The following is a 23,510-nucleotide window of genomic DNA, read 5'->3' on the forward strand; positions in this document are numbered from 1 at the left end:
TAAATAATTTTATGTTATTATTGAAACCATATATCGTATCAGTTTGAAATAAAGTAATTGTGTATCTTGTATAATATATATATTGTTTGAAAAGTTTATTGTAGTTTTGTAAAAATTCAAATATAATATATATATATATATATAATTGTATATTATAATATTAATATCTAATATATATACGATACAGTGTATTTCAATGTAATGTGGGAATATCTACATCGTTTATAACTGAAAGGGAGTTAGTACCGGTAGTGTATTTCAATGTAATGTGGGAATATGTACATTGTTTATAACTGAAAGGGAGTTAGTACCGGTAGTGTATTTTAATGTAATGTGGGAATATCTACATCGTTTATAACTGAAAGGGAGTTAGTATCGGTAGTGTATTTTAATGTAATGTGGGAATATCTACATCGTTTATAACTGAAAGGGAGTTAGTACCGGTAGTGTATTTCAATGTAATGTGGGAATATCTACATCGTTTATAACTGAAAGGGAGTTAGTACCGGTAGTGTATTTTAATGTAATGTGGGAATATCTACATCGTTTATAACTGAAAGGGAGTTAGTATCGGTAGTGTATTTTAATGTAATGTGGGAATATCTACATTGTTTATAACTGAAAGGGAGTTAGTACCGGTAGTGTATTTTAATGTAATATGGGAATTTATATATTTTATCTTTCAATTATTTTATATAGTCTCTCATAACTCCTTATGAAGTAGTCCAATGCTATTTTAGAGTTTATGATATTTACATAGGAGTACAGACTTCCATTATCATAGGGGAGGGTAGCAGGCTGGCTTTTACCCGAATAAAAGAAAAATGCCAGAATCTGGATAACTACATTTATTCATATTAGCATTACTACCAAACAGCAAAGGAATCAATACGCATGTTTACATAGATTACAACTAATTTTGAGGGTAGAATGATGAAAAAAGCATGATAAGGTCTCAGGCTAACACATTTTCTCCGAATATCTGTATCACTTTTGCCCGAATTTGAGGCTTTGCTCCTGCGCCCCTGTCCCATACGCTAATGGGTATTTAGTGATATTTTATATTTTAAAACTGAGGTGAGCCTTTAATAAATAATGTGTCTATCTGTTTGTCTGTCTGTCTGTCTGTCCTGTCGTATACAAGATTTTGACACATACATAGGTTTGTTTTTGTCGGGTTTTTTTTTTCTTCTTTTTAAAAATGTTCTATGTCATCCAATATTTGTTTAGAAATCCACTATTTATGTCGAATGGTAGCACTGTACACCCGTGAAACCGTCTAATACATTATAGCTGTGCTATTTAGAGTAACACGTTTTTTTTTTAATAAATTTAAATAAAATGAATCACTGCCATCTGCATACGTAATTATTTTTTAAATACAATTATGTACCTCGAAATAAAAATTTTGGCGAATGCAAGTGCGCAACATTTAGGAAGGAAGGAAATGTTTTATTTAACGACGTACTCAACACATTTTATTTACCGTTATATGGCGTCAGACATATGGTTACGGATCACACGGGTATTAAGAGAGGAAACCCGCTGTCGCCACTTCATAGGCTTCTGTTTTTGATTAGCAGCAAGGGATCTTTTATATGCACCATACCACAGACAGGAGCACGAGAAATAACCCAATGGGTTCACCGATGGGGTATCGATCCTAGACCGACCGCGCATCAAGCGAACGCTTTACCACTGGGCTACGTACCGTCCCTCAAGTATTGGTCGGAAGGCGAACACTTCCCTTTCTGTTATCTGGTTTATTTGCTATTTAAAAAAAAAATATGAAAGGAATTCTTCTTTGAGAACATCTCAGTATATTATAAACTATGGCTGTGTCTAACATATTGTCATTTCGACCCTTACAAATTGCATTTAAAGTTTTTATGTAACGACACAACACGAACACATTAACCACTGGCTATTGGGTATCAAACATTTGATAATTCTGACATATACATGTATTCTTATAGAGAACCCACAACATCTTTCCATCAGCGGCAAGGAGTCTTTATACCAGTTGTTGAACACTGGTTGATGTTACGCATTTCAGAGTCAACAAAATTAAACGTTTTACATAAAATAGCTGATGATCAGTCTGCTCAAATGTAATTGTAAAACAAAATAAACCTTTTTTTTTTATACAGGTACTGACATTTCAGTGCAGGAATTTATGCAGGTGGAGTGGTCTAGACTGGGGACGAACGAAGTTTCTAAGAGGGGTCGAGATATGCTGTACCAGAGAAAACATTTTTTTAAAGAAAATTTCGCTTCAGCGGGGGATTCAACTTCTACACCACCCACCACCCCGCACATCCGCCTTCATTTGTCCTGTTAAAAATAGTATATTTACAAACAAAGCCTAAAAGCCATGACAGAATTTCACCTTGTTTACCAGAAACACCAGGTAAATGACGTACCACTATGCACGCACGATTCCTCCTCCCCCAAATTCTCGCATAAGCTTCACACATGCCGAAGGAGACTACACGTTTAATGGCGCGCTGAAAGTGGCCGGCGGGATGTCAACAGAGAAAACGAAAACGGCCCGGTCACCCTTTGTACCTGACTTTGCCGCAAACTGCCTGACGCCCGATTCGGAGACGGCGATAACGGAAACATACCGTCTTATTGTAGGGGTGTTTGTCGACTGTTATCATGGTCATACACTGGAACGTAAGTTTGATAGTGCGTGTACTGGGTTCTTACAACGTGTACAGTATTTGGCGATTTCTCATGCTTGTAGATACGAGTATATTACATAATAATATACTAGTACATGTATTGTGAATTTTATCATGAAAACAATATATATTGTTAGAACGGTTGGATATATATATATATATATATATATATATATACATACATACATACATACATATACATACACATACACATACACATACACATACACATATATATATATATATATATATATATATATATATATATATATATATACATACATACATACATACATACATACATACATACATACATAATATATATATATATATATATACATAGTATATAGTATATAATATATATATATATATGCTGAAATGTTCCTTAAAGGTGCTATCTCAAAGTTGAAAGTGACCGGCCTCAGTGGCGTAGTGGTTAAGCCATCGGACTAATAGGTACTGGGTTCGCACCCCGGAACCGGCTCCAACACAGAGTAAATTATAACGACTCATGACAATGGGTCACTAGTAAGGCCACTACGCCGACTTTCTCTCTCACTAAGAACTAACCGCTAACCGTCTGCACGGGACCGACAGTCCAAACAGCTGAGGTGTGTGCCCGGGACAGCGTGCTTGAACCTAATTGGATATAAGCACGAAAATAACTATAAATGAATGAATGAAAAGTTGAAAGTGTCTTGAACTCGGTCAGTGGCGAAGAAAGTATCCAGGGTGGACTCTCTTGAACCTTGATTGAATATGGGCACGTTAATAGTGTTTGGATCGGAGTAAAAGTGTAATAATTCGCTAAAACAATTTCCACTTATTTCTGAATGCTGATAAATAACTATACATGTACAAAATAAAGCGACCTCACTAATAATTTTTGCATAAATAGCTCGAGAATGTCGATATATTTTCAATCCGTTTGCAAACCGTATAAACTGAGTCACTTCCAGTACAATTAAGTTCCAGCAGTGATTTGGGGCTCCCATCCCTGACACTGCTATGTTTGTGATCTGGGACAGTAATAAAAATAAAAAATAAAAAAAAAAATAATAATAAAAAGTTCCTTTATGATAAAATCTTGTGAAATCTGAGAATCCGCAACATGTGACAAGTTAACTGTCGGTAGCTAGATAGACGGATACGGAGACATAAACAGTTCAAATACAAGACATGGTCCTTTAAAACATAAAATAGTGCTTCTACTTGAGACTTACAGTTTGTTTCTCCCTCCCTGTCTTGGACAGAACTCTCTGGCAAAGTCAGAGGTTGTGCCCACGACAGGCGTGCTTGAAGAGTTCTCTGATGAAAGCATGCCAAAGTTCCTCTTTCTCTCTATCGTTCTCTCTCTCCCCCTCTCTCTCTCTCTCTCACACACACACATACAAACACACACACACACACACACACACACACACACACACACACACACACACACACCTATTTTTGGTCAAACAATATATATTGCAGAATACACAAAAATATACAAACTTATCCCGTCCACCTGTCAAGGACCGTTAAATTATATTTTCAAACACAACACCGGATTTTGGGCCCCCTCTTTTAAAAAATCTTGGATCCGCGCCTGGACACCGTACAACTGTATCTAACATACACGAGAGAGGGGCGAGACGCAGCCCAGTGGTAAAGCGCTCGCTTGATGCGCGGTCGGTTTTGGATCGATCCCCGTCAGTGGGCCCATCGGGCTATTTCTTGCTCCAGCCAGTGCACCACGACTGGTACATCAAAGGCCGTGGTATGTGCTATCTTGTCTATTGGATGGTGCATATAAAAGATCCCTTGCTGCTAATCGGAAAGAGTAGCACATGAAGTGGCGACAGCGGGTTTCCTCTCTCAATATCTATGTGGTCTTAACCATATGTCTAACGCCATATAACCGTAAATAAAATGTGTTGAGTGCGTCGTTAAATGAAACATGCCTAACTTACATGAGATTAACAAACCGTAGGGAAGTCAGCCACACGTTCATGTTGAATCCTGATGTCATACAGTAATAAAAAGATGTTTCACTTTCGATAACCCATATTATACCTGTAAAGATGCCAGTTTCTCCTTTTGACACCAGGGCACTGAAACATATGTTCCACAATCCTACAATTCACCTTAAAGGCGAAACAACATGAATAATTATCGTTGTCATTTCAAAGCGATTTTAAGGTTAATTGCAATTAAGCGTGGGTAGTCGTTAACAAAATAGTATCAGACGGCAGACTGTGACGTGTTGACTGATTGGCCGATGGGGTTAAAACGTATGTATCCCTTTATCTGATTTGTCAAAACAAACCATCAAATTGTACGTCTGTCTACGCGTCAACCGTAGTGTCGTAATTACAATAATCCGCCCAGTCGGTAGATAATTGTTGTTTTATCGTCTTCTGTTGATTGAGGTGTTAGTTTCGTATCATCGTCGGCAACAGATGGTTGTAACCAGGGTAAAAATGACAGATGGTTTTCATTAAACTTTCATTTTTAATTCTGCATTGGCTTTTCAGGATTAACAAATCAGAGGAAAACAATCTATTCTGAATTGTCTTCAAGAAAAGAATGTTAGTGTGTTCTGGCATTCATTTAAATTACGTTGCATTACAAATATATAAATGGGGTTAAAGGCATTATTTGTAGCTACTGTTTTAAACCATTATGATCAGGTTTTTCTTTTCTAACTTTCTTTCTTTCTTTCTTTTTTCTTTTCTTTCATTCTTTCTTTCTTTCTTTCTTTTTTTCTTTTATTCATTATTAGAATTTAATTTTTTCTTAGAAAAATTAATACTTGTAAAGTCAATGCAATTCTGGTCATCTTAATAGTATGTATTAGCTTAACATGTATGTTTGCCTATATTTATTTCGTATTTAACAACTAATTTTTGTTCTTCCAACCGCTAAATAAAATGTGAAATAACTGGCTGAAATGAAATCTGGAAGATATTTGTCGAATATAACGTTTTTCATTTCAAACTGTTTATAGGGTTTATTACCCAGATGTAATACATGTCAGTAAATTAGTGAACGGTATTTATTTTAATGGCTACACACTCGGGACAGTCCCTTTAAAGGTCACTACATAGCTTATGTTTTCGTGTGTTATATTGAAGGTATATATATATTTTTTTTTAAATCATTGACTTTTCAGATATTTCACCGTACATCAGAATTTTTTTTAATGTTAGTGTTCAAGAAGAGAGAACTGAAAGACTTACTGTGTCTAGACCTCCTCCCCCGCCCCTCAAACACACACACGCACGCGCGCACACACGCATACACACACATAAATACACACACACACACAGACAGACACACACACACACACACACACACACACAGACAGACAGACAGACACACACACACACACACACACACACGTCCAATATTATTCTGGGGGAAAGAACTAATAAAAATTATACCCCTCTATGTGTTTACTTATTACATATGATTTATAAAAATCTGTGGAATCAAAAACTAAAAACTGTATTGGCATAATGATGACTTATTACTATATATACTAATAATTGGCATAATTAACATTACAAAAAAAGTTGAAACAGGTAAAGAACAGGTAAAAAATTATCAAATGACAATGTAATATCCATATACAAACAATTAACCCGGATACTTTAAAACAAACTGTAATGCACATAACATTACAGGTGTAATAATGAAGACAATACCAATCAATTTCACATATAGTATGTTTCATACTTGCAAGTGCTTTGATGCGCTTTGTAATTTTCACCTATAAAAAACTACTTTTTAACGCTTATTATACCTATTATTTATATACAGTAACATATCACCATATCATTCCTGAGTTTGCTGCATTGTAAGATGTTTCCGAAAAATAAAATATTTCTACGATTAAACTTACATATTAAATATATTTTCTGGTTTAGAATATCAGTGTCTGTATATTCAATGTGTTTCTGGTCGTCTTGTCTTTAAATAATTTCGTACGCACGAAAAAAAAATATTTATGAAATAAAATGAAATTTAACCTAGTACAAATAGTAGAACGATCAGAAACACGTTTAATATACAGCCACTAATATTTTATGCAGAAAAATATATTTGATGTGTAATTACAATCGTTAAAATGTCTCTGTCAGTCAGTAACATCTTAAAAAGTGCAGCAAACTCAGGAATGTCCCTTAATGCTAATTACAGTTTTAAAGTTTTCATTTCAGAGGTTTTAATAAATTGTGTGTAATAACAGGGCTTCTAGAATTTTTATAAAATCCACTAGCCATGGGATCAGTGATTTTTAAAATTGACTAGCCGCGATTAAAAATCCACTAGCCCAAAGTAGGGCTAGTGAATTTTTAATTGCGGCTAGTCAATTTAAGTTAATACAATTTTACTAAACAATAGTAATAATCAGACATATGTCACCTAAAGGGGGAGATAGAGTTTAAAAACATTGGGGGTTGTGGTGTGGGCAGAATATTCATATTTACAAAATGGACTTAACTGCCACATTTGACTTTTCTTTTTCTTTTTCACTAGCCGTCGGGCATGGCAATAGTATTTATTTACTAGCCCAACATTGAATATCACTAGCCACGGGAGTAGGGCTACCATAATCTAGAAGTCCTGTCGGGCATGGCAGTTGTATTTATTTACTAGCCCAACATTGAATATCACTAACCATGGGAGTAGGGCTACCATAATCTAGAAGCCATGGTAATAAGCAAAAACATGGTGTGGTATAACCTTGATTATTACTACAGTGTAGTCTATAAACCTGGTACCGGGTTGCCGGCAGGTGAGTCGTGTTTAAAACTCACCGACCACTAACCACCTGTTTTTGAAAGTTTAATTCGCGGTGCCAGTAAACGTATTAAGACCGCGAGCCCCCACAAACCACCTGGCCGATTCGAGCCTATAACAAACGGTGAGCGTAACTTTCCACGTGGAATACACTACAGTCCGTCCCACAGAGAACGCCTTTTTTCATGCTATGGAATTTACTATAACGTATTTATTTATGAACCAATTGATTTGTAAATTGCACACAGAAATAGTATTTGTATGTTATTTCAAAAACACGTTTACTTTTCGTTTTACTTCAAACCAAACTGAAATTATTAAAAAAAAAAAAAAAAAAAAAACATTTTCATAGAATGATGGGACGGACTATAGTATGTGTGGTAAGGAATATGCTAAAAATAAAACCCAGTGATTCTACAGTGTTTTTGTCGTATAGAACTAGAAGACTGAGCGAAATGATTTCAGAACCAATTTAATATAATGATAATTTTATTTAGAAACACCAGAAGGAAGGAAATGTTTTATTTAACGACGCACTCAACACATTTTATTTACGGCTATAATTATGGTGTCGGACATATGATTAAGGACCACACAGATATTGAGGGAGGAAACTCACTGTCGCTATTTCATGGGTTACTCTTTTTCATTAGCAGCAAGTGATCTTTTATATGCACCATCTCATAGACAGGATAGCACATACCACGGCCTTTGCTTGGAGCGAGAAATAGCCCAATGAGCCCATTGACGGGGATTGATCCCAAACCGACCGCTTTACCACTGGGCTACGTACCGCCCCCTTATGTAGAAAGACAGGCAAACATAGGTGAAGAGAGATAGATACGTCACAGACAGACAGACAACGAACAGACAGGCAAACATAGGTGAAGAGAGATAGATACGTCACAGACAGACAGACAACGAACAGACAGGCAAACATAGGTGAAGAGAGATAGATACGTCACAGACAGACAGACAACGAACAGACAGGCAAACACACAGACTGATATATATCTATATATATCTATATATATATCTATATATATATATATATATATATATATATAGTAAACATCGACATATATTATAAAGATATTCATACATACACACACACACAAACGAGCGCGCGCACACACACACACACACACACACACACACACACACAAACACACATACATACATAGACATACATACACACATCGATACATAGAGGCAGATACTGGGATAGATAGAAAGTTTAAAGTGTGTTTTATTTAACGACACCACTAGACACATTAATTAGTTAATCATCAGCTATTGGATTTCAGACATTTGATAATTGCGACATAGTCTTCAGGGGAAACCCGCTACAATTTTCCATTAGTAGCAAGGGATCTTTTATATGCACCATTCCACAGACAGGATAGCACATACCACGACATTTGAACACACATGACAGCACATACAACTGTCTTTGATATACCAGTCGTTACATGCACTGGTTGGGACTGGAAAAAACTAAATCAGAGAATTTCGATCCCAAGACGCAAGCACATCCATTCATTTATTCATCCATCTATCCGCCCACCTACCTAACCACCACCGAAAACCTATCCATCCATCTATTCAAGTATTCATCCATCCATCCATCCATCCATCCATTCATTTATCTAGCGATATGTTCATCTATCTATCTATCTATCTATCTATCTATCTATCTATCTATCTATCTATCTGTCTGTCTGTCTATCTATCTATCTATCTATCTGTCTGTCAATCTATCTATCTTATATATTTGTCTGTCCGTCTGTCTGTCTGTCTATATATATATTTTTTAATTTATTTATTTATTTATTTATATATTTATTTATTTATTTATTTATTTATTTATTACAGAGTAGAAAGGTGCATGGTTAGTGTGAATTGAACATTAAAATCTATAGAGATATAGAAATATTTAAACACAGTAAACCCTGTAATAGTTGTTTACAACGGATACCAGGTAAATAAATAGTGACAGTTCGATCTGTCGAGGTATTCCGCGTTTCGCAGACTGGTTTTAAGTCGCACATCTTACGCTGTTTATGATGAGCTTTCCTAAAAGAAAAGAAGAATTGTTCTTCGTCCAAGGTGTTAAACCAATCAAAGTTTGCAGTGAATATTTTGACTGCTGTAGAACAACTTTACAGCGGCGCTTTCACATTTGACTTTGGTAAACACAAGGGCTGTGTTATCTGAAGTCAAATTTATGAATTGATACATAGAGGATATTTCATGGGTTTTTTGGTCAAATATGATTTGACAAAAAACATGAAATTTTCTATTTATTATATAACTTTTGGCAATTTACCTTTATTTTTAAAATGCCAGCAGAAAAATAGTTCTGGCTTTCCTACAATGAAGATAACACTTTCTACAGTGACGATAACACATTTTAGAGTGTTCTATATAATCTTAAAGAAATCTTAAAATAAAGCCTCTAATTTAGCAATTACCGTAAGATCAAAAACAATTAAACACACAATGATAACATAAATGTAGTATTGATAACTGAACATTACAATATTTGCTACTATCACTATAAAATGCCAACTATTACAGGCTTTACTGTGTTTAAATATTTCTATATCTCTATAGATTTTAATGTTCAATTCACACTAACGATGCACTTTTCTACTCTGTAATAAATAAATAAATAAAAATAAATAAATATAAACAAATAAAGACGTATATAACAATACTTGAATAATTAAAGAAAATTATAGAAATGAATGAATGAATGAATGGATGAATCAATGAACGAATGAAGTTGGTAGTAAAAAAAATCAGACGCATTCCAAAAAAAAGAAAATATGAAGAAAAGTATAAATAAATAAGGAAAAAAAAGAGTAATAAAGGAAAAAACAACCAAACGATAGAATAAAAATACGAAAAAAAGTAAAAATAAATAAGTTAAAAAAAAAGAATAATAAAGCAAAAAACCAACCAAAAGGAAGAATAAAAAAAAAACGAAACAAAAGAGTAAAAATCAATAAGTAAAAAAAAAAGAAGAATAAAGCAAAAAAACAACCAAAGGAAGAATAAAAAATAGAAAGAATAAAAGAAAATGAAAGAATAAAAACAACGAACGAACCGAAAGAAAAAAAGAGAGAAGTATTTACATTTAACTAAATGCTATTTCTAATACATGTTCGCTAAACAGGAAAACGACTGTCCAGATGTATTCGTGAAAAGTGAAGAAAGCAGAAGAACAGAACTTTATTCACTCAGAACACCAAACGGTGTTACATTGAGGTGTTTACAAACATATATATACAATACATAAAGCAGAAAGAAAAACGTTGTGATATTTGGTGTACAACAGCCCCCTTTACTTCCGTCCGTAACGGTACTTTTTTATCTAAAGTATTATATCGTTTCGGTGAAACATAATAATTCTAAAAATTACACAATGTTATGTATTAAAAATAGTGCATTCAGGCAATGGTTTAACAACACACAAAAAAGAGAGTTTTTAGCAATGTATCGATCAGTAGGTTGTTTATTTTAAATATTTAAAATATTATATAGGAAAGATGGGACGTACAGTATCTGATAAAAGGAGTAGGGCTATTTTAGGAGAGTTTTTAAACTCTGTTTTGTTATAACTATATTTCGCTGAATACGCTTTTGAATATAAAATTCATATTGAAAACAGCCACGAGTGTAGCTATGTAAACATAATAAAAGCACGGTTTTAAACATCCAAAACCTGTATTCACAATTTACAACGTCGAAAAGACTTCATTATGTGATACAATTCTTTTTCTTGTCCATACCTGTATTATTTCATCTACTCGTCTGTCATACGAATGGCTTTTGTAATTTTATGGGGGTTTTTTTTATATGTTTATGAGATATAAATAATGTGAATATTTACTAGTATCTGTTTTGCAGCGGGTTCCACATATAAATATATTTACAATACCTACATAACATTACAGATCTAACAGTAACAGTAATGATAAAAGTGCATGTAAAATTAAGTGATAAAAAAAAAATTACATCTGTTTTCTGTTTCTTAAATTGTCGGTATGTATTTATGAACACGGTATGCATCTTTCTAACAGTAACACATACAGATCATATTTCAGTAAAGTCCCTCTGTAAGTATATATATATATATATATATATATATATATATATATATATATATATACATACATACATACATACATACACACATACACACACACACACACACACACACATATATATATATATATATATATATATATATATATATATATATATATATATATATATATATATATATGATCTTTTTCACTATTTAAGTCTTCGTTATTAAACGAACTATAATTAAGGGGGTGTAACATTATTAATATTAATAAATTTAAATTCATATTGGATGGAAATCGTTGTGTATGATTATTTTATTGACTAAAGAAAAACTATATAACTAAACGAGTTAATTTATTTACTGACCCTAGTTCACTAGTTATGTTGGGGGTTTTTCTGTTTAACATAAAATGCTTTTGACCTATTGAAAATACCAGAACGACCAGAAACACTGCATTTTACTGGAATTGATAAATTAAGCAACAACTTGTATTTGTATATTCATTTTACAAAACAAACAAAACAACAACAAAAAAACTTGCAATAGCTGAAACTATTTGACACTGCCTAATAACTAGGGTCAATTTGCCTTTAATCATAATTGATGGTATGTGTTGTCCTGTCTGTGGGAAAGTGCATATAAAAAATCCCTTGCTTTTAACAGAAAAATGTAGGTGTTTTTTCTCTGATCACTACGAATCAGAATTACCAAATGTTTGACATCCAATAGCCGATTATTAATTAATCAATGTGCTTTAGTGGTTTCGTTAAACAAGAAAGAAAGAAAAAAATGTTTTATTTAACGACGCACTCAACACATTTTATTTACGGTTATATGGCGTCAGACATATGGTTAAGGATCACACAGATTTTGAGAGGAAACTCGCTGTCGCCACATAGGCTACTCTTTTACGACAGGCAGCAAGGGATCTTTTATTTGCGCTTCCACAGGCAGGATAGCACAAACCATGGCCTTTGTTGAACCAGTTTGCAAGTGGTTTACACCTACCCATTGAGCCTTGCGGAGCACTCACTCAGGGTTTGGAATCGGTATCTGGATTAAAACCCCCATGCCTCGACTGGGATCCGAACCCAGTACCTACCAGCCTGTAGACCGATGGCTAACCACGACGTCGTCGAACAAAAACAAACTAACGTTTAACTTTCTGTTAAGTAATAATTAATTAAGCAATGTACTCTAGTGGTGTCGTTTAACAAAAACAAAAACAAAATAACTTTTAACTTTCTGTTAAGTAATGATTAAGTAATCTACATGTATGTGATCTAGTGGTGTGGTTAAGCTAAACAAACTTTAACTTTTAATTTTATATTAACGAAAAAATCGAAAACACTATAGGAGTTTATATAAAGACATCCAGCGTATTTAAACAATTTCCGGGTAGTGTAAGGTTATTGTGTTATTTTTAAAACGACAAGCAGGATTCCACGATTAATGAGCAGACGCCAGTACAAAACACGTTCCAACGCCATTAATTCCACGGACAAAACCTGCCAAATAATCAGCTGTAACAAAAGTCACGCACACTTTGTTTGTTAGATTTTGGTTTTTAAATATACAGCTCAGGTCACAACTGTTTTTAGTATATATATATATGTATGTATATATGTGTATAATATGTATATATGTGTATGTATATATAACTGCGTTAGAAAGAATCCGTTATAAGTTAAAAGTTAGTTATAATATAACTAAAATGAATTAATCGTCTATAGTTTGTTTGGGGTCTTTTTTATTAACTTTATTGCATTGTTGAACTGAATGGAAACGTAAAAGAATATAACTTATTAAACAGAGGCGAATCTAGGGGGGACAGGGGCCCGCCCTCACCCCTAAATTTTGCGATAGTTATAATTTTATTATATATTAATTTTCATTTGTTTTTACGATCCCCCTCCAAACCTCCCCCAAAGTTCCCTTGGTATTCCACCTCTTGTCACTCCCCCCTCCCCCCCCCCTAATGGATTTTCTGGATCCGCCACTGTTAAAGATAATAAAATAACTGAATTGAATTGATTGTTCTGACTTTGCTGTCATTTTAACATGTTTCCGAGTAATTGAGCCCTTTAAAAGGGTAGTGAAATTTAGTTCACGTTCACGTTCTTTATAATATTGCATTTAGTTTACAAAAAAAATACCCCAAAAACCCAACATATTATATTTTTTCACACGGTATTGCAGTGGTTGTAAGTATAAGAGTGTGTTTTGTTTAACGACACCACTGGAGCACATTGATTATTTAATCATCGGTTATTGGATGTCCCAATATTTGGTAATTATGACACGTAGTCACCAGAGGAAACCCGCTACATTTTTTCCTAATGCAGCAAGGGATCTTTTATATGCACCTTCCCACAGACAGGAAAGCACATACCCCGGCCTTTAACACAGCATTATACATGACGGTCCATTTTAATTGAATACAAAACAACTCTATATTTCTCTAGACATTACTCTGTCTTTAAAAACTAAGTCTAATTTAAACAAATGATGAGTATAATGTTCGTATGCCCAACTTTACCTTTAAGCTTAACCGTATGAGACAGGGACTAGGAAGGGGCAACTCAAATTTGGGCAAAATTGATACAAATATTCGGGGGAAATGTGTTAACCTGAGACTTTTTTACCATGCATTTCCATCATTCCTACCCTCAAAATTAGTGATTCATTTGCAACCATATATAGCTGTTTTTGGTAGTAATGCTAATATGAATAAATGTTGTTATTCAGATTCGGGCATTTTCGTTTCAATTCGGCCAAAAGCCAGCCTGACACCCCTACCCCTACCCCCCTACAAAAATGGAAGCCCGTACACCTATGACGTTCAGCACTTATTTTGTGTTTCGTTTGACACCAGTACACGGTCATGTGGTTTTCTCATCATTGTCAGAAGATACAGTGCCAGCATATTTATGGATTCAAGTGAACTTCCAACGTGTTAACTGATTTACGATGCCAACATTAGAAAGTACCATTATCACAGTGATAAGGTTTATAGAGAAAACAAAAAATAACCTATTCCGCAATATAACAATATTTATTATTGTGATTTCATTGTCGGTGCGCGCAGGGTATCAGAATTATTGAACACGAGACGGGAATGCCGATAAGATAATAGTAATAATGCATGGGGGCGAACTGACATTTTTGTTGGGCGAACTTGGAGGGGGTGAACAAACCTAGAAGGCGATACGCACTGGCGTAGGAAGCGAGTGGGGGGGGGGCGGGCAAGGGGAGCATGTGGCCCCCATTTTTCAGATATTAAATATAAAAGTGTGCCCCCCCCCCCCCCCCCCCACACACACACACTTTTTTGGCACCTTCCTACGCTACTGATACGCCTGATATTTCATAAGATTGAGAGGGTGGGTGGGAAGGACAGACAAAGAGACAGACAAAGAGTTGCATGTGATATTCTTCTCAAATGTCTGTGTTAACAAAATGAAACTGCATATATACTTGTACATGTACCTGTGTATTAATGTGTGGGTCGCTTGTTTTACCTGTTAAGCAGGTATTCGAGGTTGACGGGTAAATAAATAAACAATCAAATAACTTCCATACTAGTAACTGCTGCAGATTATGGAAATGTTTACATGTGCCTTACTGGGAGAAAAAAAACATGATAAAATATTTTAGCCTTAACAAACATATCTTATGACATGTATCAATAATTATTATTTATTAGTATGTATTTAAATATTAATTTCTGGACCAGTTTTCTTTATTAATTCAGTATCCTCCTACCCCTTCTTTCTTTCTTTTTCAAAACGTCATATTATTAGTATCTTGTTTTAGTCAAATGTATACATATGGAATACACGGCACGAGTTCGACCCGTACCCCTCTTTCAATGGTTAAGGTTAGTTTTAGTTTTAGGGTTAGAGTTAGTCTTTAAAGCCTTGATATAGAGAGGTATGGGTCGAACTCTTTCCGAATACACCGGCCTCGGTGGCGTCGTGGCAAGCCATCGGTCTACAGGCTGGTAGGTACTGGGTTCGGATCCCAGTCGAGGCATGGGATTTTTAATCGAGATACCGACTCCAAACCCTGAGTGAGTGCTCCGCAAGGCTCAATGGGTAGGTGTAAACCACTTGCACCGACCAGTGATCCATAACTGGTTCAACAAAGGCCATGGTTTGTGCTATCCTGCCTGTGGGAAGCGCAAATAAAAGATCCCTGGCTGCCTGTCGTAAAAAGAGTAGCCTATGTGGCGACAGCGGGTTTCCTCTAAAAACAGTGTCAGAATGACCATATGTTTGACGTCCAATAGCCGATGATAAGATAAAAAATCAATGTGCTCTAGTGGTGTCGTTAAATAAAACAAACTTTACTTTTTACTTTCCGAATACACGTACCGAACTTGCAGTAGCTAGTGGACATTTGCCTATTATCTCTGTTGGTAAAGTGTTGTACTCTTACTCAGAAAGTTTCAAGTTCGAATCCTCTCAATGGAGGTTATATTCACGCTGAGAGTCTCTGGTTCGAATCCTCTCAGTAGAGGTTACACTCACGCAAAAAGTCTCTAGTTCGAATCCTCTGAGAGGAGGTTACACTCAAGCATATAGTCTCCGATTCGAATCCTCTCTGGAGAGGTTACTATCACGCAGATAATCTCTAGTTCGAATCCTCTCCATAGATCTTACATTTATATTACATAATCATTTACAAATAAAGATATGTTATACTCACAACCACTGTACGCATTCGGCTGGTCTTAAAGCGAGGTATAGCGCCGCCAATCCAAGAAAACAGAAGATCGCGTCCTCCCTTTGCATGTCTCAGACACTCGCTCAGTGGTCCACAGGTCGCGTCGCTGTAGACCCCGTCAGAAGGAAAAACTGTTGAAAGTATCCTTGGTGAACTTCCAAACTCGACAAATAATATCCTGATTTTGTGCCTTTTCTGTCTGAACGAGCCCATAGATACGAAAGAATCGCAAATGTCGAACGATCACCATTATTAAACCTCTTACGTGCGCCACTACGTCGCGGCAAACGTAGCATGTAGGAATCGGTTATCCTTTTCGTTCACAACTTTTTTTATATATAATTTTTTTTAATTTTCTGTTATAGTATCCCAATGAAAAGCGACTCTGGGGTTCCCAGAGGAATGACACTACAGCAATGACTCTCTCCCTGGGGAACGGACAAGAAAAACCAGTCTAGCACCCATGGCAAATGCCTCCAGCAATGTTTACTACTGGTCCCGCCTCTTGCGAAGTCGAGCATTGATGAAGGATCTCCATCAATCGTATCGCGACGTTTAGCTTAGCCCCGCCCCTCCGCGTGCAATCAAGCTCGCGCATCTTCACGTGGGCAGACAGCGCGTGGCTAGCAGACGTCACGGCAATTCAGGCCTCTAATTTTCACTCCACGTCGATCGTCCGGCAACTCGTAAAATGTCCTTCCTTTGCTCAAAATTGTGTGGTGGTTTTGAGACATTCATGACAAAAGTCGAGCGATGACGAAAACGTCACGATTCGGTTTTTTTAAAACTGTCAGCTTGTTTCAAGTAAAGTTGACTAGACAAAATGTTTTAAACAACTTGCTAAGTTGTTAAACCGGGGTTTACTCATGTTATGAGAGAAAAAAACCCAATAAGACACAGCGTTGTTGTTGTTTTGTTATTTATTTATTTATTTTAATTATTATTATTTTATTTTTATTTATTTTTTTATTATTATTTTTTGTTTTTTGCTTTTTAAAAATGTTTTTTGTTGTTTTGTTTTGTTTGTTTTTGTTGTAATTGTTTTTGTGTGGGGTGTTGGGGGGTTTTTTCTGGGTCTTTTTGTTCACCTTTTATAACCTTTTTTTAAAGTTATATATATATATATATTTTTTTTTTTTTTTTTTTTTTTTCTGTTTACGTTTTTGTCATTCCCGACCACTCAGCGTTTTAACAGCTTCAATCAAAGGTTAATTTTTCATTCTGTGACCCATCAGTTATCGCAACAGTAGAAATGTCTGTCACATTTCACAATCGAACTTTTGGAAAGCAGCCGACATTTTGTGTCAACAAGAGAAACTGTACTATGGCGTGCTGTCGAACCAAGCAAGATTATTTCTAACAAATTGTGACCGTCAACAGTCCATATAGATTTGGGCGGTTCCAGAAATTGTCACGGGGAGGGGTGGGTAGATCTGTGAAGGGTTTTTTTTAAGCCCCACCATCCCAAGAATATAATTTTTTTAAATAAACTGTTATACAGAAAAAGATAAGAATCTGCTCGTCTGCCTTCAAACATTCCCTATTCGTTTTAAAAAATAATATAATAATGAAAAAAGAAAACTCCGAAAGGAAAAAATTATTTTAACATTAAAGAATAAAATTATGTTAAAACTTACCAGGAGGCTATTGGGCAGACATTAGTTTTGTAGTCAACGTTATTGGTGGTTTAATAATATATTAGTTTTAGTTAACTTTTAAAAATAATGGGGAGGGGGGAATTATATGTAATTTGTTTTAGCATTTCAACTTATTTTTGTGCTTATATCCAGTTAAGGTTAAGCACGCTGTCCTGGGCACACAAACAGCTATCTGGGCTGTCTGTCTAAGACGGAGGGTTAGTTTTTAGTTGTTAGTGGTTAGTGAGAGAGAAAAGGGTGTACTGGTCTTACTCGCTCTGGGTGGGAGCCGGTATCGGGCTGCGAACCCTGTACCTACCAGCCTTGTGTCCGTCCGATGGCTTAACCACGACACTACCGATGCCGTTCATTTCAACGTATAACACTGGCAATTGTTTTCACAGATCATGTCGCTGCTAAATGTTATGTTTCTGGCGCGCTGACTAACACGCTTCTACACTCAATGCATTGTCACGGAGAATTGCCCTTTCAGAACCCGATCTTTGACACCAGTCTGCATCGCATTAAGTCAGGGGAATGTTTTAATTTCCATTCATCAACAGATATGTGACAACGCGTTTTCTGTGTCTGGCAATACTTTCGGTTTTATGGCCAATACGTGGAGGTCGGGTTGCCGGCAAATAAGAGGAATTTACCGAAGGAATAGCAACAAACACATTTCTGTAAGTAAGGATTTGCCGCCCGCCTCTTGCGTTCTAAATCTACGAGCTTATCTTGACAGTCAAAATTGATCCGATTTATTATTTTTCTCTTGCTGATAAAAGTCGTAAAACGGTTTGTATTGGATATACAGCATTTTATTATAGCAATTCATAAAAAATCTTCTGAGTATGTTTTGTCGTATATTGACACTATGTCTCCTTTTAAAAGTGGGGGAGGGACGTAGCCCAGTGGTAAAGCGCTCGCTTGATGCGCGGTCGGTTTAGGATCAATCCCCGTCGGTGGCCTCAATAGGCTATTTCTCGTTCCAGCCAGTGCTCCACAATTGGTGTAACAAAGGCCGTGGTATGTACTAGCCTGTCTGTGAGATGTTGCATGTAAAAGAAATCTTGCTGCCAATCAAAAAGATCAGTCCATGGACTGGCCGAAACGTGTTTCCTCTCTGATTAGCTTTGTGATCCGAGGCCATGTAACTGAAATTGTCCCTTCCTTCTACCGTTCCAGTCCCAGCGTGACAAAGGCCGTGGTATGTACTACCCTCATCTATATATAAAAGATACATTGCTGTTAGTCGAAAAGAGTAGTCCATGGAGTGCTCCACAACTAGTGTAACAAAGGCCGTGGTATGTACTACCCTGTCTGTGGGATGGTGCATATATAAAAGACCCCTTGCTGCTAATTAAAAAAGAGTAGCCCCTGAAGTGGCGGCAGCGGGTTTCCTGTCTCAATATCTGTGTGGTCCTTAACCATATGTCTGACGGCCTGTAACCGTAGATAAAATGTGTCGAGTGCGCCGTTAAATAAGACTGACTAACTACACACTGTATATATTTTCACGAAAAACTCGTATTGTCATCCTGTCATTTCAAATATTAAAGGCACAGACCCTAGTTTCAACCCGCGGAAATAGACACAAAGATTATTTAATATACAAACTTGAATAAAGTCTGTGACGTGGAAACGGTGAAATATCCTTAAACATAGACTAAAACTCCACTCCAAAACTGTTACATCTCAGACGCACGTGCGTTTTTAAAAATATATCAAAGATGCATGATAAGATGGTGCATATAAAAGATCCCTTGTTACTAATGGGAAAATCGTAGCGGGTTTGACATCCAATAGCTGATGATTAATAAATCAATGTGCACTAGTGGTGTTGTTAAACAAAACAAACTTTAACCCAAGCTTATTCTAAATTACTTGCAAGATACTTTCATCGTTTGTAACGGGTTTTCTTTAGACTACGTGTCAAAATTACCAAATGTTTGACATCCACTAGCCGATGATTACTTAATTAAAATAAACTTTTAACTTTAACTAGATCGAATTTTGGCTACAGCAAATATTATAAATACATACAGACACTAATATTCGAAACAAGATCTTGCATTTACTATTTAATATGATAGTTTAGTCGTTAAAAAGCTGTGTTAGTTGAAGACATATTTCAATGGAGGCAAGCTCGATATTTTTTATAATTTAATTGGCAAATATAAACAAGATTAATGTATTAGATATTTTATACAAAGTGTAAAAAGTGATTTGAATTATAAAAAGAAGAATTGTGTGTGTGTGTGTGTGTGTGTGTGTGTGTGTGTGTGTGTGTGTGTGTGTGTGTGTGTGTCTTAAAACATTGGATGTTTTTCTTCTTTTCTTTAATTCTCCATGGCATAAAATTAACCTGCAAACCTAATTTTAAAGTAAAATAATATTATACATATACTTATTATTAAACATACAAACAAAAATCATAATTGTTGTACAACGTAAGCTGTGGCTGTCAAAAGTATCTTCAAAAACTAAAAAAAAAAAAATGGGGAAAAAACGTCTACTTAAAAATAAACATAGAGATTAAGTAAACAAGACTATAAAACAACACCTAATCTTTAGCTTAGAAGGGGAAAAACTCTCTCTGGGCATGCAGGAATGACTTATTAATGTCACTTTTCGTGTTGCTACTCAAGTACTATCTTCATCGCGTGACACGAAAACAAAGAAAAAACCTGGCTTTGACACTTTCAATGATTGCACCGTTAATCTACGTAGAGTGGTCATCGCTTGCTTAATTATGGTGGAAAACAAAACAAACAAACGTCAGAGGGTTTTGTCCTTTCACTCGAAATTCAATAAAGAAAACTCCTTTCTGGGCGCGATTAACAGGCCTCCGTGGCGTAGTGGTTAAGCCATCGTACTTAAACTGATAACTACTGGGTTCGCATCCAGATACCGGCTCCCGCCCTATGCGGGTTTTAACGACTCAATGGGTAGGTGTAAGACCACTACACCCTCTTCTCTCTCACTAACCACTAACAACTAACTCACTGTCCTGGACAGACATCCCAGATAGTTGAGGTGTGTGCTCAGGCCAGCGTACTTGAACCTTAATTGAATATAAGCACGGAAATAAGTTGAAATGAATTGTTTTAACACTCGAAATTCAATTAAAAAAAAAAAACCTCCTTTCTGGGCGCGATTAACAGGCCTCTGTGGCGTAGTGGTTAAGCCATCGGACTCTGTACCGGCTCCTATTCAGAGCGAGTTTAACGACTCAGCTGGTAGGTGTATGGACACTATACTGATTTTTTTCTAACCACGAACAAACAAACCAGTCCTGAACAGATAGTTGAGGTGTGTGTCCAGAACATCGTGCTTGAACCTTATTGGGATATATAAACACTAAAACGAGTATAAATCATATCAATCACTCAATGGGCTCGATTATTTTCAAGGAAAGATTTCCTCTCATTCTCCCACAAGTAATATATTTTTTAAATATATATTTTATTTTAACATTTATATCATGAATATTAGGGTTAGGTTAGGGTTCATTCAAAAATACCATTATAATGTACATATTTCATAATCCAGTATCAGCATGCAAATTCTTTTAGGTTAATCATAGTTACTCGTCTCATATAAATATATCCCATGTAACGATAATACATTATTATTTAATTATTAAATTTAGCCTTAACTTGCCTTAATTACTCAAAACGAAATGTGGAATCATGTATTTAATACATTTTATTTTTCCAAGAATATATAATAAACAATAAAATCATTTAAACCCAGACAATGTCAAACAAAATTCACAATTAATACGATTATAAGAACAGTAGGCTACATATGCATGGAAAATACAAAAATAAGTTTCCAGAAAAGAATAGAAAGAAGAAAAAATTAAAGGTAAAAACAAAAATAAAGAAAAAAAGTTTAATTGTTCAGCTGATGGGTTTATTAACAATATATTTTACATTCACTTATGTTTTGGATTGGCTTTGTAACGATTTGGCACCATATATTTTAAAGAATGTAAGTATTGAGAGAGAGAGAGAGAGAGAGAGAGAGAGAGAGAGAGAGAGAGAGAGAGAGAGAGAGAGAGAGAGAGAGAGAGAGAGAGAGAGAGACAGACAGACAGACAGACAGACAGAGACAGAGAAAGACAGAGAGAGAGAGAGAGAGAGAGAAAGACAGAGAGAGAGAGAGAGAGAGAGAGAGGAGGAGAGAAAAAGAAAGAAAACAAGAAGAAGAAAGAGATTTTTATTGTTTCCTTTCCTGTTTTTATCCTGTATGTCTTCAGTTTTAACACCTATAGGCTTTTAATTTGTTGTTATATTATCAATATTTAATTTGTTTGCATAATAAACACATGTATTATATACGTACTATACGCACGTGTACATGAAGGTACACACACACACACACACACACACACACACACACTGGTTTGAATACATAATCCCTGACAGGAATTGTCAGTCTTGATTTGTATACAACACTGATATATACTGAACAAAACTTAATGTTCCTTGTCCCTGTTATGGACAGAAATCTATGGCGAAGTTAGAGGTTGTGACCACGACAGGCGTGCTTGAACAGTTCTCTGATGGAAGAACCCACAGTGCTTCTTATTTTCGCCCTGCATTTTTGACAGCACCTCCAAAATCTACAAAAAGCTAAGTACTTTCCGTCCTCTATTTTTAACCTCCAAATTATATATATAAAAAAAGTAAAGTACTAAAAAAAAGGTGAACAATATACATCCTATCTACACAAGAAGAGAAAGCGAGACAGGAGATAATATAGAAACCTGGCTAAGATGGGTGCTATTGAGAAAACTCGGAGACTAGAATCAAAATGTTTGGCTTGCCGGTGATCAATGGCGTCTGGCTAATCCCGGCTATTCTGGCGCTAAGCCGCCGACGATCGGCGGTTCAGCGAGTGGATTAGCCATGTTGACCTTCCCCTGCCGAGGATAAGCGACGACAAAGACGACTGTGACATCGCCACCCATCAACGACTGTGACGCCGCCGTGTATAGCCGTGCCCTTCTTGTCCCAGTGTTATTATGTTATGGTCCACATAAAACACGGAACGAACCGAGCTCGACGTATTGTTATGGTGCTCATGTATGTGTGGGTAGCCCGAGCACTCTGACGGTAAGAGAGCTAGACGGACATTTGGACAGTTGTCAACGCTATCTTACCGTTGATAACAGTCCAAATGTCCGTCTAGCTCTCTTACCGTCAGAGTACTCGAGCTAATGCGTGGGAAACTAAGCATAAACGTGGGTACCTACAAATAAAAACTAAGGGTTAATGCTATGGTTATCTATAATATATCTAATATGCAAGGCCTTTAAAAAAAAAAAGTTTTTGATCGTTCTGATAGCTTCTTCTATTTTTATATGCACTGCCAATCCTGTTATACATGACACCTCAGGTTAGCGCTCTAACATTGAGATATGTCCTGCCGTCGCTAGTGGTAGTGAATAGGATCTATATGGTGACAATGGTCCTTTTTCTTGTTCTTTAGGCAAATTTAACGTGACAGTGACCTCACCCCCAGCTGGTGATTAAACAATGTGCTGGGGTGCTTACACAAACT

At 35.9% G+C, this 23,510-nt stretch overlaps 1 protein-coding gene across 2 annotated transcripts in view; it reads right to left on the reverse strand.

Annotated features, from left to right (window-relative positions):
* LOC121390510 (protein Wnt-4-like) overlaps window positions 1–16,954 on the reverse strand; it is a 62,613-nt gene extending 45,659 nt beyond the window's left edge. Inside the window, exon 1 of one of the 2 annotated variants that reach the window (XM_041522341.1) lies at window positions 16,285–16,954. In XM_041522341.1, coding sequence (XP_041378275.1) covers window positions 16,285–16,370 — 86 coding nt within the window. In that variant the 5' untranslated portion in view covers window positions 16,371–16,954. Of the gene's footprint in view, window positions 1–2,389; window positions 2,488–16,284 lie in introns of those variants that run through there. The other variant, XM_041522342.1, reaches the window with a different exon arrangement.
* Between the last annotated feature and the right edge of the window lie 6,556 nt (window positions 16,955–23,510).

The sequence above is a fragment of the Gigantopelta aegis genome, chromosome 15 (assembly GCF_016097555.1).
Source record: "Gigantopelta aegis isolate Gae_Host chromosome 15, Gae_host_genome, whole genome shotgun sequence".
NCBI classification, from domain to species: Eukaryota; Metazoa; Mollusca; class Gastropoda; order Neomphalida; family Peltospiridae; genus Gigantopelta; species Gigantopelta aegis.